The sequence below is a fragment of the Oncorhynchus mykiss genome, chromosome 27 (assembly GCF_013265735.2).
Source record: "Oncorhynchus mykiss isolate Arlee chromosome 27, USDA_OmykA_1.1, whole genome shotgun sequence".
NCBI classification, from domain to species: Eukaryota; Metazoa; Chordata; class Actinopteri; order Salmoniformes; family Salmonidae; genus Oncorhynchus; species Oncorhynchus mykiss.
The window spans coordinates 19,759,332-19,777,848 of NC_048591.1; the positions used below are offsets into that span (position 1 = coordinate 19,759,332).

The window sequence follows — 18,517 nt, forward strand, 5'->3', positions numbered from 1 at the left end:
AAATGCATATAACATGCATTTGAATGTATATAGATGACTGCTTCCACGTGTCTAGATTCGGTCAATTCTTTAATATTACATGTCCTAACAGCACCTTATAAAGGCCTGAGACTACTAGCAAATCTAACTGCACCTTTTACTATCATATACTGTTGACTTGACCTTATCTCTGTACATTTCTAATCAATATGACTGTCTTGCAATGGCTAACACGTTTTAGGTACGTCAACAAATTTGTGGCCTGGGTTAGCATTATGATCAGTCTTAATTGTATGTTTTGGTGCATTAGACCAGAGAAAAGAGCTGATGCTGCTGTTCATTGTGTGTAAACAACTCTTGCTATTGACTCACATGAAGAAAGTAATAACATCCTTATCTGATCAATAACAAAGCATATTATTCCTAATCGTGTGTGCATAAGGGTTGGAACATCACTGTTATATGAATGTGCATAAGGGTTGGAACATCACTGTTATATGAATGTGCATAGGGGTTTATTAATTATATTTATATTGGCATGTAAAAGTGTTCAATCACATTAATGGATGGGTTATGGATCTGAGTTGATGGTGTCAATTTGAAGTTGTAAACAACCAGTTCTGTAATACTACTGCAATAATATGATATTAGCAGGGTTTCAGAATCCTTACCTGCACCAGGGGGTTTAGGAGCTTTGCCACCTGCTCCGACACCCACACCTGTAAATAATATAAAGCCTAGAGGTTAGAGCGTTGGTCCAGAAACAAAATCGGTCACTAGTTTGAATCCCCAAGACGACAATTTGATAAATCTACCGATGTGCCCTTAAGCAAGGCACTTAACCCTAATTGCTCCAGGGTCGCCGTTGATAATGGCTGACCATGGCAGTGTCCCCACTCTCCAAGGGTGTCTCAGGGGGAGTTGGGATATGCAAAAACACATTTCCAATTCAGACATTTGTATAATGTAAGTGTGAAATTGGACAAATTTAAACATCCACTAAATTAATATTATTAATTATTAATCATGTCACTACACAACTGGAAAACAAACTACTCAACAGCATCGCCTGCAGGAAATTGTCACCATCATGTGGCTAAACAATGTCACATACTCTGCTCCTTATAGTCTCCACTATCGAGACACTTTACCTCAAGGCTGCTGTTCCCCAGTTGCAACTACATGAGAAGTATTTGAAAGTAAACCAATAGTAATTGAACCCAGGTCTGCTTTGGTGGACACAACACTCACCAGGCTGAGCTGGGCCTGTACCAACTGGAAACAAAGAGAAGTTTTTAACACACAGTTACAGAACATATTGGTTCAAATTGATGATAAATGAAAACTCTAATGTTTGATGTACAGTAAATACATTTAAAAAAATCACAGGTCAACAATAAAGATGGAATCTAATATTGCTCTTCAAAGATAAGAAAAGATAGTAAAGTACAGGAATGTTGATAGGTACAAGTAGGACGCCATTTTCATGCAGAAGGATTTTTACATTTTCAGGAGAATCTATTTAAATGACTTACCACTAGGTTGAAGAACCCCAGCCCCAACTGTGAAGGCGATCATGCTAACTATTACCAGTTATAAAAAGTCTCCAAAATAGAATAACTTACCACTCAAAAACCTCTAATAAAATGTTCAGTGATTCTAATGACAAAATGTTGCAAAACTAGTGAGAATAAATAATTGATGTTGGTTCAATAAAAAATATGGTCCAATACATACCTCCAGTTACTCCTGTGGCACCTGCAGCAAACCAAAATAAGGTTAATCAATGACGCGATATGTTAATAATATGAATTTCCATGAAAATGAACAAGAAAGTGCTGTATCAAAGTACTCTATCCGAGATGCAACAAGACAGAGAAAAATCACACAAAATAAAATATCGTAAAGATATATAAACATTTTAGTTTCTAGACTGAAGAACACATCTAAAGCAGGGGCTCCAAAAAAATATGTGCTGGAAGAATGACACAGCAATATGTATTTTTGTGTCCATTTTATCATAAAAACATTTTCAAACAATGTGGGATTTCAAATACAGTACCATAAGTAAACATCAGGTAATAACAAGGATATGATCCCCTGCTGTAGAAGATGCCGCAGAGGTGGACAGTTCCAGTCCTCGAGGGCCTGATTGGTGTCACAGTTTTTCCCCAGCTAACACACCTGACTCCAATCACCTAAACATGTTTAAAATGCAATTTGATTAATCAGCTGTGTTTGCTAGGGATGGAGAAAAAGTGACACCAATCAGGCCCCTGAGGACTAGAGTTTCCCACCCCTGAAGGGAGATAGGACTTTAACTACCAAGGAGAAAGGATGAGTGCATACAGTAAGTATCTACAGGTCTTCCAGGCACAATCTCCATAGGAGCAATCTTTATTGTGGAGGACATTAACAGTAACTAGTAATATTACAGAATACTGTAAGTCAATCAAGTATTGACAAGTGTCAGATGAATCTAATTGGTTAAAAAGCGAAGGGAGGGAGGAGAGAGCAGAAATGGGAGATATTTCAAGAGCAGCAAGTTAGTTGAGGGAAAGAGAGGAAGAGTGTTTAAGAGGACAAACAACTTCTAGAAAAGACCTGAGAGACACTGGCAACACATTATCTTGTCAACACCCACATGAACATTACATTCCTTCATTTTTTTGTTGTTGCAGAAGGCCAAAAAATTACAATGTTTTCACAAAGGAATCTAACCGAATCAACTAAAATGAATTGTTTATCAAAAGCCAATAAGTAATCGTGTCAAATGTTATGAAGTGCTTATGTAAGGAATTGTAAAGAACATACAGTACGAGTCAAAAGTTTGGACACACCTACTCATTGCAGGGTTTTTCTTGATTTTTACTATTTTCTATATTGTAGAATGCTAGTGAAGACATCAAAACTATGAAATAACACATATGGAATCATGTAGTAACCAAAAGAGTGTTAAACAAATCAAAATATATTTTATATTTGAGATTCTTCAAAGGTGCCGCCTTGACAGCTTTGCACACTCTTGGCATTCTCTCTTCATGAGGTAGTCACCTGGATCACATTTCAATTCACAAGTGTGCCTTGTTATAAGTTAATAGTGAAGACCTCAAAACTATGAAATGACACATATGGAATCATGCAGTAACCAAAAAAGTGTTAAACAAATCAAAATACATGTTAGATTCTTCCAAGTAGCCACCCTTTGTCTTGATGACAGCTTTGCAACCTCTTGACATTCTCTCAACCAGCTTCACCTGGAATGCTTTTCCAACAGTCTTGAAGGAGTTCCACATATGCTCAGCACTCGTAGGCTGCTGTTCCTTCACTCTGCAGTCCAACTCATCCCAAACCATCTCAATTGGGTTGAGGTCAGGTGATGGTGGAGGCCAGGTCATCTGAGGCAACCTGGACAGGAAGATCACATCAGTGACTCAACCCACTCAAGTGACGCACCCCTGATGCAGCACTCCATCACTCTCTTGGTCAAATAGCCCTTAAACATCCTGGAGGTGTGTTGGGTCATTGTCCTGTTGAAAAACAAATGATAGTCACCACTAAGCGCAAACCAGATGGGATGGTGTATCGCTGCAGAATGCTGTGGTAGCCATGGTGGTTAAGTGTGCACCGGAGGAGATGTCTGCCGTTTTACGGTCTCCTAACCAATTGTGCTATTATGTGTTTTTTTTCGCGATATTTGTAAATTATTTTGTACATAATGTTTCTGCAACTGTATCTTTTGGCAGAAAAAAGCTTCTGGATATCAGGACAGCGACACTCACCTCGGATTATACAAAGATTTTTTCAACAAGAAGCAGGACTCACACGACATTCTCCAAACAACCCACAGGGCAGACATCCCAATTATTCGCAAAAGGAAGCGACACAGAGGACAAAGAGCCAGATGCCGCGTCCGGACCCGCAGAAGGCGAGTAGGAAAGCTGCCGTTACCGTCAATATTACTCGCCAACGTGCAATTATTGAACAATAAACTAGACGAGGTACGATCACAAATATCCTACCAACGGGACATCAAAAACTGTAATATCCCATGTTTCACGGAATTGTGGCTGAATGACGACATGAATATTCAGCTAGCGGGATATACGCTGCACCGGCAGGATAGAACAGCACACCGGTAAGACAAGAGGGGCAGTCTGTGCAGATTTGTAAACAACAGCTGGTGCACGAAATCTAAGGAAGTCTCTAGATTTTGCTTGCCTGATGTAGAGTATATTGTGATAAATTGCAGGCCACACTACTTGCCTAGAGAGTTCTCAGCTATACTTTTGTGGCTGTTTATTTACCACCACAAACAGATACGGGCACTAAGACCACACTCAGTCAGCTGTATAAGGAAATAAGGAAAATGGAAACCGCTCACCCAGAGGCCGGAGACTTTAATGCAGGGAAACTTAAATCAGTTCTACCAAATCTCGATCAACATGCTAAATGTGCAACCAGAGGGGAAATAAATTCTAGATCACCTGTACTCCACACACAGAGACGTGTACAAAGCTCTCCCTCGCCCTCCATTTGGTAAATCCGACCACAACTATATCCTCTTGATTCCTGCTAATAAGCAAAAATTAAAGCAGGAAGCACCAGTGACTCGGTCTATAAAAAAGTGGTCAGATGAAGCAGATGCTAAACTACAAGACTGTTTTGCTATCACAGACTGGAACATGTTCCGGGATTCTTCCGATGACATTGAGGAATACACCACATCCGTCACTGGCTTTATCAATAAGTGCATTGAGGACGTCATCCCCACAGTGACTGTTTGCACATACCCCAACCAGAAGCTATGGATTACAGGCAACATTCGCACTGCGCTAAAGGGTAGAGCTGCCGCTTTCGAGGTGCAGGACTCTAACCCGGAAGCTTACAAGAAATCCCGCTGTGCCCTGCGACAAACCATCAAACAGGCAAAGCGTCACTCCAGGGCTAAGATTGAGCATCAGCTGTTCCGGACGTCTGTGTGATCACTCTCTCCATAGCCGACGTGAGTAAGACCTTTAAACAGGTCAACATACACAAGGCTGTGGGGCCAGACGGATTACCAGGACGTGTGCTCCGGGCATGTGCTGACCAACTGGCAGGTGTCTTCACTGACATTTTCAACATGTCCCTGATTGAGTCTGTAATACCAACATGTTTCAAGCAGACCACCATAGTTCCTATGGACAAGAATACAAAGGCAACCTGCCTAAATGACTACAGACCCGAATCACTCACGTCCGTAGCCATGAAGTGCTTTGAAAGGCTGGTCATGGCTCACATCAACACCATTATCCCAGAAACCCTAGACCAACTTCAATTTGCTTACCGCCCAAACAGATCCACAGATGATGCAATCTCTATTGCACTCCACACTGCCCTTTCCGACCTGAACAAAAGGAACACCTATGTGAGAATGCTATTCATTGACTACAGATCAGCGTTCAACACCATAGTACCCTTAAAGCTCATCACTAAGCTAAGGAACCTGGGACTAAACACCGCCCTCTGCAACTGGATCCTGGACTTCCTGATGGGCAGCTCCCAGGTGGCGAGGGTAGGTAGCAACACATCTGCCACACTGATCCTCAACACTGGAGCTCCCCAGGGGTGCGTCCCCAGGGGTGCGTGCTCAGTCCCCTCCTGTACTCCATGTTCACCCACGACTGCATGGCCAGGCACGACTCCAACACCATCATTAAGTTTGCAAACGATACAACAGTGGTAGGCCTGATCACCGACAACGACAAGACAGCCTATACTGAGGAGGTCAGAGACCTGGCCGGGTGGTGCCAGAATAATAACCTATCCCTCAACGTAACCAAGACTAAGGAGATGATTGTGGACTACAAGAAAAGGAGCACCGAGCACGCCCCCATTCTCATCGACGGGGCTGTAGTGGAGCAGGTTGAGAGCTTCAAGTTCCTTGGTGTCTACATCAACAACAAACTAAAATGGCCCAAACACACCAAGACTGTCGTGAAGAGGGCACAACAAAGCCTATTCCCCATCAGGAAACTAAAAATATTTGGCATGGGTCCTGAGATCCTCAAAAGGTTCTACAGCTGCACCATCGAGAGCACCCTGACCGGTTGCATCACTGCCTGCTACGGCAATTGCTCGGCCTCCGACCGCAAGGCACTACAGAGGGTAGTGCGTACGGCCCAGTACATCACTGGGGCAAAGCCGCCTGCCATCCAGGACCTCTACACCAGGCAGTGCCAGAGGAAGGCCCTAAAAATTGTCAAAGACCCCAGCCACCCCAGTCATAGACTGTTCTCTCTACTACCGCATGGCAAGCAGTACCGGAGAGCCAAGTCTAGGACAAAAAGGCTTCTCAACAGTTTTTACCACCAAGCCATAAGACTCCTGAACAGGTACCCAGACTTTTTGCAGTGTTCCCTCCCCCCAACCCCTATTTTATGCTGCTGCTACTCTTTGTTTATCTTATATGCATAGTCACTTTGGCTAACCGGGCTAACCGGGCTATCTGCATTGTGTCCCACCACCCGCCAACCCCTCTTTTTACACTACTGCTACTCTCTGTTCATCATATATGCATAGTCACTTTAACCATACCTACATGTACATACTACCTCAATAAGCCTGACTAACCGGTGTCTGTATATAGCCTTGCTACTCTTATTTTCAAATGTCTTTTTACTGTTGTTTTATTTCTTTACTTACCCACACACATACCTTTTTATAGCACTATTGTTGTATTCGGCGCACGTGACAAATAAACGCTGATTTGATTTGATTTGAATTCTAAATAAATCCCTGACAGTGTCACTAGAAAAGCACCCCCACACCATCACACATCCTCCTCCATGCTTCACGGTGGGAACCACACACATAGAGATCATCAGTTCACCTACTCTGCGTCTCACAAAGACAAAGCGGTTGGAACCAAAAATCTCAAATTTGGACTCATCAGACCAAAGGACAGGTTTCCACCAGTCTTATGTCTATTGCTGGTGTTTTTTTTTAGCCCAAGCAAGTTTCTTCTTCTTATTGATTTCCTTAAGTAGTGGTTTCATTGCAGCAATTCAACCATGAATGCCTGATTCACACAGTCTCCTCTGAACAGTTGATGTTGGGATGTGTCTGTTACTGTACATGTACTCGTTGAAACATTTATTTGGGCTGCAATCTGAGCCTGACAACTCTAATGAACTTATCCTCTGCAGCATAGGTAACTCTGTCTTCCTTTCCTGTGGTGGTCCTCATGAGAGCCAGTTTCATCATAGCGCTTGATGTTTTTTGTGACTGCACTTGAAAAAACGTTTAATGCTCTTGATATTTTCCGTATTTACGGACCTTCATGTCTAATTTCACTAGGGCACTATTTTCACTTCCGGATGAAAAGCATGCCCAAAGTAAACTGCCTGCTACTCAGGCCCAGAAGCTAGAATATGCATATAATTGGTAGACATGGATAGAAAACACTCTAAGGTTTCCAAAACTGTTAGAATAATGTCTGTGAGTATAACAGAACTGATTTGGCAGGCAAAAACCTGAGAAAAATCCATCCAGGAAGTGGGATTTCTTTATGTTTGTAGTTTTCTATTCAATGCCATTACAGTATCCATTGACTTAGGACTCAAATTTCACTTCCTATGGCTTCCACGAGATGTCAGCAGTCTTTCAGGCTTGTATTCTGAAAAATGAGAGAGTAAGACCACTCTGAATGAGTGGACACTGCAGTGTCCCAGAGATTTTTCATGTGCACGACCGAGAGCGCGCCTTTCTTGTTTACCTTTTATATTGATGACGTTATTGTCCGGTTGAAATATTATTGATTATTTAGGCTAAAAACAACATGAGGATTGATTATAAACATTGTTTAAAATGTTTCTACGAACTCTACTGATACTATTTGGATTTTTCATCTTCCTGTTGTGACTGAGTTTGAGCCTGTGGAATACTGAACAAAACGCGCAAACAAAACTGAGGTTTTTGGATATAAACAGGGACTTTATCAAACAAAACGAACATTTATTGAGTAAATGGGAGTCTTGTGAGTGCAACCATATGAAGATCATCAAAGGTAAGGGATTCATGTTATCTCTATTTCTGACTTGAGTAACTTCTCTACTTGGCTGGTAACTGTTTGTAATTTGTCTGTTGGTCGCTGTTCTCAGATAATCGCATGGTATGCTTTCGCCATAAAGCCTTTTTGAAATATGACACCGTGGATGGATTAACAAGAAGTTCATCTTTAAACCGATGTATAACACTTGGATGTTTTATTAATTTTTATAATGAGTATTTCTGTACCCTAGTAAGGTTAAAGTAATCATGGACTATAGTTTCTCTTTGCTTATTTGAGCTGTTCTTGCCATAATATGGACTTGGTCTTTTACCAAATAGGGCTGTCTTCTGTATACCAACTGATTGGCTCAAACACATTAGGGAGAAAATACATTCCACAAATGTACTTTTAGCAAGGCACACTTATTAATTGAAATGCGTTCCAGGTGACTACCTCATGAAGCTGGTTGAGAGAATGCCAAGAGTGTGCAAAGCTGTCATCAAGGCAAAGGGTGGCTACTTTGAAGAATCTAAAATATGCACTTTTATGGTTACTACATGATTCCATGTGTGTTATTTCATAGTTTTGATGTCTTCACTATTATTCTACAATGTAGGAAATAGTACAAATAAAGATTAATCCTTGAATGAGTAGGCTTGTCCAAGCTTTTGACTGGTACTGTATGTGTATATTACACTCTTCAAATGAAGTGTAACTATGTCCTTTGTCAGAAAGGGTTTGATCATGCAAACACAGACAGCAGCAAGTCTTACTGGGCTCTGGCTCTGGGGCCTCTGTGGCCTGTGTGCCAATAGGTGTGGGATCTGCCAAAAGACAACAGGTTCCAGTTTCATCCATTGCAGTTGAAAAGGACACAGGGTAGGGGAAACTAGCATAGGGCAGAAGACATTATGGGGATCCTTGGCACTGCCATGGCAGGAGGGAAGGGGATAAGCTCCAGCTCCAGGTGGTGAATAGCTATTTTGGACTGTACAACAATGCTAAAGGGGACAGCACTAGCAGAACAGACATTAAGCTGTATCTTGTTTGAGGGTTTAGGGAGAAGAGAGGGGGGGCAAAGAGGTTTGGGGTTTGGGAGGAGATAGGGCAGGGGACTGGCTTGCGCGATACTGCCATTGCTGTTTGATACACCTGCAGTGGAGCGCAGTTAGCCAGACAGCAGTGGTAGTGGTAGAAGATGTGGGAGTTAGCTTGGATGCTAAGGCTGTGTCTGTAGGCCATTGAAGTCCTGATGAGGCCTGCTGGAAAAGTCTGATGGGGCTTTGTCGGATTATAAACAGGTTATATACATACAGCTCATGAAACAAAAAAGGAAAAATAAAAAACTATAAACTTGCATTATAATCAGTCTCTATCATTGATTTTTTATTCTATGTCTATGGCATTCCATGGTACAGTAACTACCCCTTTTTTAACAGCTCTGTAAAATACAGTGCATGTTTCAAGTACAGTAACTCAGGGGTTCTCAAAATGGGGTCTGAGGTACTGTAGGGGGATCGCGACCAGATAGTATTTTTTGTTAATGAATAGTACTAACAACAACAGATTAAACTAATTTTGGCCAAGGGATCTGTGGAATAAGTTTAGGGGGTCTAATACAATACAATGTAATATTGTTAATCTACAATGTATTTTCTTAATCCTGGGCAACATGGGCCTGGGAGGCTCACAGGGATATTTGTATCCACAGTGTTCCACCAATTACCAAGTTTTGAACATTATACTTCTTGTATTCCTTTAAAAAAACAAAAACATAAATGGACTGTAATTTAAGCTTTAAAACGGCAAAGTTTTCTCTCTGCCCCATGACAAAATGTGTAGAATTGCAGGAAAATGTTCCTTCCCAGGGTCCGAGACTTGGTTTGTACGGCCATGCACTGCCAACGTCATAGTTTACTACACTTCTTGTATGCTATTCGTAACTCACTCGAGCGGTGTTCTGATTATGAGGGGGTCCCTGATTAATTTTCTATCACATAAGGGGTCCTCGGACCCCAAAAAGTTTGAGAACCCCTGCAGTAACTAAGTCTTACTATGTAGCTTTTGATATACATAATTTGTACTGATCAATGAGAAAACAGGTTAATTAAATCCAAAGTCTTGTTGAGTGCAAAACTTGTGGTTCTACCTGGGATGGGAGTTCCACCGGGTTCTAGAGATGAATCCTCTGCTGTAAAGGTGTCATAGTGTCACATTAGGAGCTTTGTGGATTTTCTTTAAACCCTTCATTTTGGACCTACTTGCGTAGTACTAGCAATTATCCTGAAGGATCTATCTAGGCCAGGTAAAATAAACCAAGCAAGAATCAAAGGTGAAACTAGTATCTATTTACCTGGTTTGCCTGCGATAGGTATCCCTGTGCCCACTGGTATATCAGTGCGCTCAATGGCAGTTCCTCCAACACCACCACCCACGCCCACACCTGGTCTTGGCGTCGCTATAGGCGCTGGAACACCTTCTCCACCGATGCCCGCCCCGCTTGGCATACCTGCGGGTAGGTAAGAACATAGGTGAAGGTATAGTATAATCTGTTGAGCCATAGTGAAAATCTTGATCCAGCTAACAAGAGAGAATAAGTACTGTACAGAGACTGCACAGAACAGACAAACATTATTGTTCTTCCACTGGTCTGCATTACATAGACTAAAAGTTATGATACAACGAGAGAGGCTCTTACCATATTTAGCAGCTTTGGCTGCGGGATCATATCCTGCAATCACAAGCATCACATAATTCATATTCCTATTGCATGTTGCATCACCTTGATATCGCATAGAAGGACAGACTAGACCATGATGCTGTTTGAGCTCTTTCTGATGTCTTTACAATTCATACACATCCTCTGACGTACCTCCAGCTCCTACTCCTCCAGGTACTCCTCCCTGTCCTCCTCCTCCAAGTCCTCCTGCTCCTAGGCCTGTTCCTACACCTCCTGGGACTCCTGTTTAGAGGTTCACAAGGAAATTATATGATTTCAAAACCAGCATGAATGAGCATGAATTCAACCATAATACCAGCTCTGATGAGTAATCTTACCATATTTAGCAGCTTTGGCTGCAGCGGGATTATATCCTCCAGCCCCAGGTACCCCCCCTCCTCCTCCCCCTGGTAATCCTCCTGCTCCTCCAGCTCCTATGCCTGCTCCTGCACCTCCAGGGACTCCTGTGGTAGAGGGCCACAAGAAAACAATTGTCCAACTTCAGAACTGCCAAAGACAGTAGACTTGTTACACCACAATTTAAAAAGCCAAAAATGGATGTAAATTCAACCAATGTACCAACACTGAATTAGATTGATTGTTTTGAGGGATTTTACCATATTTAGCCACTTTGGCCACTGCAGGGTTATATCCTCCAGCCACTGGTACTCCTCCTGCTCCTCCAAGTCCTCCTGCTCCTCCAAGTCCTCCAGCTCCTAGGCCTGCTCCTGCACCTCCTGGTAATCCTGTAGTGGAGTGTCACAAAAAAATTATAATTAGTTAAAAGTGGACAGGGGTTTCAGTATGAATTGAACCAATGTACTAACTCCGATGTTGTTGTTTTGAATGTTTTTCCTCACCATATTTAGCAGCTTTGGCCGCAGCGGGATTATATCCTGATATGCAAAAAGTGTATAAATTAAAATACATCCTCCCTGATTTATGAACTCACTAAAACAATTGGGGGCGGTTACTAAAAAGCAAGCTCAATTGAGAATGTCCAATGAAAAGGTTTTCTATTCCAGGATTAGACTTAATCTGTGTCCAGGAAACCACCCTTTACAGAGATCAATATAATGTGATACATCCACAGGTACACATCCAATTGATTAAAATTATGTCAATTAGCCTATCAGAAGCTTCTAAAGCCATGGCATAATTTTCTGGAATTTTCCAAGCTGTTTAAAGGCACAGTCAACTTAGTGTATGTAAACTTCTGACACACTGGAATTGTGATACAGTGAATTATAAGTGAAATAATCTGTCTGTAAACAATTGTTGGAAAATGTACTTGTGTCATGCACAAAGTAGATGTCCTAACCGACTTACCAAAACTATAGTTTGTTAACAAGAAATTTGTGGAGTGATTGAAAAATGAGTTTTAATGACTCCAACCTGCATGTTAACTTCGGACTTCAACTGTATTTCAATTGAGTGATTTCCTTATATGAACAGTAACTCAGTAAAATTGTTGAAATTGTTGCATGTTGCATTTATAATTTTGTCCAGTATATTACAGTACATTTACATGGCAAAAGCATTTCGGACTCACCTCCATATCCAGCCCCAGGTACCCCTCCATATCCAGCCCCAGGTACCCCTCCATATCCAGCCCCAGGTACCCCTCCATATCCAGGCCCAGGCACCCCTCCATATCCAGCCCCAGGTACCCCTCCATATCCAGCCCCAGGTACCCCTCCATATCCAGCCCCTGGCACTGCTCCTGCTCTCCCCGCCACGCCAGCTCCTCCTGGAACTCCTACAGATCAGGCTCAGGATTCAGTTATTCCTTGGTGGTTTAAACAACAGTAATATCTAATGGTTGCTTCTATGCAACCCAGTGAAAAAAATCTAATATATTTAGGGGGATTGGCACCACCGGCAGTATATCAGTACAGTATATACAGTTGAAGTCGAAAGTTTACATACACTTAGAAAGATGTGCCTTTAAACAGCTTGGAAAATTCCAGAAAATTGTGTCATGGCTTTAGAAGCTTCTGATCTGCTAATTGACATCATTTGAGTCAATTGGAGGTGTAGCTGTTGATGTATTTCAAGGCCTACCTTCAAACTAAGTGCCTCTTTGCTTGACATCATGGGAAAATCAAAAGAAATCAGCCAAGAGCTCAGAAAAAAATTGTAGACCTCACAAGTCTGGTTCATCCTTGGGAGCAATTTCAAAACGTCTGAAGGTACCACGTTCATCTGTACAAACAATAGTATGCAAGTATAAACACCATGGGACCACACAGCTGTCATACCGCTCAGGAAGAAGACGCATTCTGTCTCCTAGAGATGAACGTACTTTGATGAGAAAAGTGCAAATCAATCCCAAAACAACAGCAAAGGACCTTGTGAAGATGCTGGAGGAAACAGGTACAAAAGTATCTATATCCACAGTAAAACGAGTCCTATATTGACATAACCTGAAAGGCCGCTCAGCAAGGAAAAAGCTACTGCTCCAAAACCGCCATAAAAAGCCAGACTATGGTTTGCAACTGCACATGGGGACAAGGATCTTACTTTTTGGAGAAATGTCCTCTGGTCTGATGAAACAAAAATGTAACTATTTGGCCATATTGACCATTGTTATGTTTGGAGGAAAAAGGGGGAGCCTTGCAAGCCGAAGAACACCATCCCAACCGTGAAGCATGGGGGTGGCAGCATCATGTTGTGGGGGTGCTTTGCTGCAGGAGGGACTGGTGCACTTCACAAAATAGATGGCATCATGAGGCAGGAAAATTATGTGGATATATTGAAGCAACATATCAAGACATCAGTTAGGAAGTTAAAGCTTGGTCGCAAATGGGTCTTCCAAATGGACAATGACCACAAGCAAACTTCCAAAGTTATGACAAAATGGCTTAAGGACAACAAAGTCAAGGTATTGGAGTGGCCATCACAAAGCCCTGACCTCAATCCTATAGAAAATCTGTGGGCAGAACTGAAAAAACATGTGCGAGCAAGGAGGCCTGCAAATCTGACTCAGTTACATCAGCTCTGTCAGGAGGAATGGGCCAAAATTACCCCCAACTTATTGTGGGAAGCTTGTGGAAGGCTACCCAAAATGTTTGACCCAAGTTAAACAATTTAAAGGCAATGCTACCAAATACTAATTGAGTGTATGTAAACTTCTGACCCACTGGGAATGTAATCAAATAATTAAAAGCTGAAGTAGATCATTTTCTCTACTATTATTCTGACATTTCACATTCTTAAAATAATGTGGTGATCCTAACTGACCTAAGACAGGGAATTTTTACAAGGATTAAATGTCAGGAATTGTGAAAAACTGAGTTTAAATATATTTGGCTAGGGTGTATGTAAACCTCCGACTTCAACTGTATCAGTCAAAGGTTTGGACACACCTACTTATTCAAGGAAAGGGTGGCTACTTTGAAGAATCTACATTTTTTGTTGTTGATTTTTTTTAAACACTTTTTTGGTTACTATTGTACATGATTCCATATTTGTTATTTCACAGTTTTGATTATTCACTCTTTTTCTACAATGTATAAAGAAAAACTCTTGAATTTGTAGGTGTTTCCAAACTTTTGACTGGTACTGTATATTTGTACTTTTACCACCTTTTTCTCCCCAATTTCGTGATATCCAATTGGTAGTCTTGTCCCATCGCTGCAAGGCGAAGGTCGAGAGCCATGCGTCCTCCGAAACACAACCCTGCCATGCCGCACTCTTCCTTGACACAATGCTCGCTTAACCCGGAAGCCAGACGCACCAATGTGTCGGAGAAAACACTGTACACCTGGCGACCGAAGTCACGCCCGGTCAGCCACAAGGAATTGCTAGAGTACGATGGGACAAGGATATCCTGGCCTGCCAAAACCTCCCATAACGCAGACGACGCTGGGCCAATTGTGTGCTGCCTCATGGGTCACTCAGTGATGGCCTGCTGTGACACAGCCTGGGATCGAACCCGGGTCTGTAGTGACGCCTCAAGCACTGTGATGTAGTACCTTAGACAGCTGCACCACTCGGGAGGACCAGTACAGTATATTAATATAAAGGTTAGGCAATACATTTTTCTAAATCATGGAGAGGATAATGTACCATATTTAGCAGCTTTGGCCGCAGCAGCAGCCCCTCCTGCTGGTACCCCTCCATATCCTCCATAGCCTGCAATACAAAACAAATAGCAATGTTTATAAATGACCTCATAAATAGTTTGATAAGACAGACCAAAGGCTCCCAATCGTAAACCAACAGTATTAACTCTTCCAGATGACATTAGATTTCAACTTCTGGTGCAAACCTCCATATCCTGGTCCAGCCCCAATCCCTGGTACTCCTCCTGCTCCTCCTAAGCCTGCTCCTCCAGCTCCTAGGCCTGCTCCTCCAGCTCCTGGGACTCCACAAGAAGAAAATTATTAATTAAATGAAGTTATTATTTTGAAATAATGTCTCCATTCAGAACTGCTTAAGATACAGTAGACACATCTCTTCTTCTTACCATATTTAGCAGCTTTGGCCGCAGCAGGATTATACACTGAAATTGAAAAATGGAATAAATTAAAAACACCACTCCTGCTCCCCAAGCCTCATAATACAGTAGTATTACTAACACTGGTTTATGCTTATGTTTATCAGTTCATGATATTATATCAAATTGGCGTCATTGGAAACGTACCTCCAGCTCCTGCCCCTCCATAGCCTGTCAATCAAATCATGGAACATCATCAACCTAGTAGCGCTATAAGGCAATGTACCCCACTTTACCTTAAAACCAACCCTCTGCTCAACCCAACTATCTAACTCCACTGCTTAAACCAATATATAAAACCAACTCTACCCCTATGCAAAGTTTGCCAACTACATATTGTGTGTGTGAACACTGCCCTTACTTCCACCCCTCCCCCAGACCCTTCCATCCCACATGGGCATCCCCTTTGGTGTACGTACCCCCAGGCCTGGGATATCCTCCAGCAGGCACGCCACCATATCCACCCCGTGGCCCACCAGCAGCCCCCTGACCTATAACACAGGAGAGGGCATGTCATGAGTTGACACATGGTCATGTAAAGACATTTACAGAAATTTGATAATGTACCAATATGTACAGAAATTTCACCATGAATTCAACCAATGTACATTTTTCTTACCATATTTAGCTGCTTTGGCTGCAGCAGGATTATATCCTCCAGCCCCAGGTACCCCCCCTGCTCCTCCCCCTGGTACTCCTCCCTGAACTCCTCCAAGTCCTCCTGTTCCTAAGCCTGTTCCTAGACCTCCTGGAACTCCTGTGTGTTCACATGGTTTATATGATTTCAAAACCAGAAATGTCAGCATGAATTCAACCAATGTACCAATTCTGATGTTGCTGTTTTGAATGATCTTACCATATTTAGCTGCTTTGGCTGCAGCAGGATTATATCCTCCAGCCCCAGGTACACCCCCTGCTCCTCCTCCTGGTAATCCTCCTGCTCCTAGGCCTGCTGCTGCACCTCCGGGGACTCCTATGGCAGAAAATGTTAGGATTTTGCCATTAAGTCATGGCTAACTTAACTGAAAAGATATAGTACACTTGTCACATTTCTTTGTACCATATTTAGCGGCTTTGGCAGCGGCGGGATTATATCCTACAATGAAATAGGGGTCTTAGATTCAAAACGTGATTTTGGCATACAAAACAGTGTGAAAGCATTGGAGAAGTCAAGCATCATGACTTACCTCCAGCCCCAGCTCCTCCAGCTGGTACCCCTCCTGTTCCTCCAAGACCCCCAGCTCCTAGGCCTGCCCCTGCACCCCCTGGGACCCCTATGGTCAAGGAAAAAATAAAGAACATTGGATTTCAAATTCAACAATTGTACAAACACTGAACGAGACTGGCCTAACATCGAGTGATTTTTCTAACCATATTTAGCAGCTTTGGCGGCGGCGGCGGCAGGATTGTATCCTAAAATAGAAAACAATTCAATTAATTTACAGCCTACCTCCTGATAACTGCGTTTCTAGCCCCATAAAGTAGCAGTAGACAGCACAGTGTCTGGAAGGTAGAAATTACTGTACATCTTTATGATTCAAATGAACATTTGTCTTACCATGAATTTCAGTCTCCTCAAGCAGTAGTTAATGCTATGAATGAATTAATGAAATTGCTACAAGCGTGAGATACTATAGTGCAATGCTTAGATAAGCTACCTCCAGACCCTGGAAAAGCTCCTGCTCCCCCAAATCCAGCACCCCCTGGAACACCTACAGGGAGGGTGACATCCATACAGTATATTATATGATCATTTCTATTATTAAAATAAGGCCAATGTGAGTTGGAGCTGACTAAGCCAATGAACGAAGCCCTTCAGTGAGTGATGGTGTCTTAACAGCATTGTAAAGGCTGTGGCCTGGGCAGCTTTGGGATGTTTTGGTTAGTTATCCTCACCGTAATAGGGAGGCCTGGCTCCCGCTCCATAGCCTGTACAGAGATGATGAAAATGGTGATGTGTTAAAGATATCTGTTACATTGAGTTTAAAGCTGCACTGCTAATCCAGGTTAGTACACTTGATAGGAGTCAAGAAAATACAGTATTATAATGCATGTTTGCACTGGTTACTAACTCTCAGATTGGGGTGTGTTTGAGCAAGGCACATCACCTTCATAACAGCTTCCTGGAGAGCCCAGTGGTTGGCATAATATACAGTGGGGTACATCATTATTGCATCATTATGAGCATCATCATTATGAGCAAAAAATACTATTAAATAAATCATACAAATACTCAGCTATGATGTATGCTTCAAAAAATGGTGGGGATTATACTATTTTATATTAATACAATTGACAATTGCTCAGAGAATTAGATTTTGTTTAACAAGTAATCAAATCAAATAAAAAGATTGGAACCTCTGTTTTCAATAATCTGGCACTGAGTTTTATAACGACACAGAGTTTTATGAGCTTGGAGAACATGTTGGGAGGGATCTTAGACCTTTCCTCCATACGGAATCTTTCTAGATCGTTAATATCCTTTGTCTGCGCTTATAGACGGTGCTCTTCAATTTAAACCACAGGTCTTCAATGGGGTTCGAATGCTTCAGACAGATGGCCATTGCAAAATGCTGATCTTGTGGTCAATTACACATTTCCTTGTGGATTTTGATTAGTGCTTCAGATTATTGTCTAGCCAAAGATAGCAAAGATCCACCACCATATTTTACTGTAGGTATGAGGTACTTTTTTGCATTTGCTTCTGTTTTCAACACTACACCCTCCACTGATGTGCATGGCCAAAGAGCTCTATTATCATGTAATTTGACCATAGCACCAATTCAAATCCAAGTGCCAATGCTGTTTATCAAACTCCAGGTGGTGCTATAGTCATTTGACATGAAAATAGAGCACTTTGGCCATGCACACCACTGGTGGGTTTGGTATCAAAAAACAGAAGCATATGCAGAAAAGCAACTCACCAAATTTTTTATGATATACTAGTCCTGTGGCTCTTGTTAAGGTCAACACCATCGTGAACTTTATCACGTACCAGGACATTTTAGCCAAAAATCTGGTTGCCTCTGCCAGGAGGCTGACGCTTGGCCGTAAGTGGATCTTCCAGCAAGACAATAATCCCAAGCAAACATAAAAATCCACAAAGAAATGCTTAATTGACCACCAATTCAACATTTTGCAATGGCCATCTCAGTCTCCAGACTTGAACCCCATTGAAAACCTATCGTTTGAATAGAAGAGGGCAGTCCATAAACGCAGATGAAGGATATCATGGATCTGGAAAGATTCTGCATGGAGGAATGGTCTAAGATCCCTCCCAATG

At 42.1% G+C, this 18,517-nt stretch overlaps 1 protein-coding gene across 38 annotated transcripts in view; it reads right to left on the reverse strand.

Annotated features, from left to right (window-relative positions):
- LOC110507708 (elastin) overlaps positions 1-18,517 on the reverse strand; it is a 118,147-nt gene that overhangs the window by 33,138 nt on the left and 66,492 nt on the right. For 8 of the 38 annotated variants that reach the window (XM_036965341.1, XM_036965342.1, XM_036965319.1 and 5 more), the window contains 24 exons: positions 17,131-17,163; positions 16,893-16,946; positions 16,606-16,647; positions 16,422-16,508; positions 16,091-16,207; positions 15,854-15,991; positions 15,654-15,725; positions 15,382-15,405; positions 15,205-15,240; positions 15,007-15,102; positions 14,805-14,870; positions 12,286-12,492; positions 11,594-11,629; positions 11,351-11,479; positions 11,072-11,197; positions 10,887-10,976; positions 10,713-10,745; positions 10,368-10,523; positions 10,164-10,205; positions 8,788-8,838; positions 1,717-1,737; positions 1,515-1,541; positions 1,231-1,254; positions 651-698 (listed from right to left, as the gene is read on the reverse strand). In XM_036965341.1, coding sequence (XP_036821236.1) covers positions 651-698; positions 1,231-1,254; positions 1,515-1,541; positions 1,717-1,737; positions 8,788-8,838; positions 10,164-10,205; positions 10,368-10,523; positions 10,713-10,745; positions 10,887-10,976; positions 11,072-11,197; positions 11,351-11,479; positions 11,594-11,629; positions 12,286-12,492; positions 14,805-14,870; positions 15,007-15,102; positions 15,205-15,240; positions 15,382-15,405; positions 15,654-15,725; positions 15,854-15,991; positions 16,091-16,207; positions 16,422-16,508; positions 16,606-16,647; positions 16,893-16,946; positions 17,131-17,163 — 1,755 coding nt within the window. Of the gene's footprint in view, positions 1-650; positions 699-1,230; positions 1,255-1,514; positions 1,542-1,716; positions 1,738-1,758; positions 2,178-8,787; positions 8,839-10,163; positions 10,206-10,367; positions 10,524-10,712; positions 10,746-10,886; positions 10,977-11,071; positions 11,198-11,350; positions 11,480-11,593; positions 11,630-12,285; positions 12,493-14,804; positions 14,871-15,006; positions 15,103-15,204; positions 15,241-15,381; positions 15,406-15,653; positions 15,726-15,853; positions 15,992-16,090; positions 16,208-16,421; positions 16,509-16,605; positions 16,648-16,892; positions 16,947-17,130; positions 17,164-18,517 lie in introns of those variants that run through there. The other 30 variants (XM_036965326.1, XM_036965324.1, XM_036965335.1 and 27 more) reach the window with 26 other exon arrangements.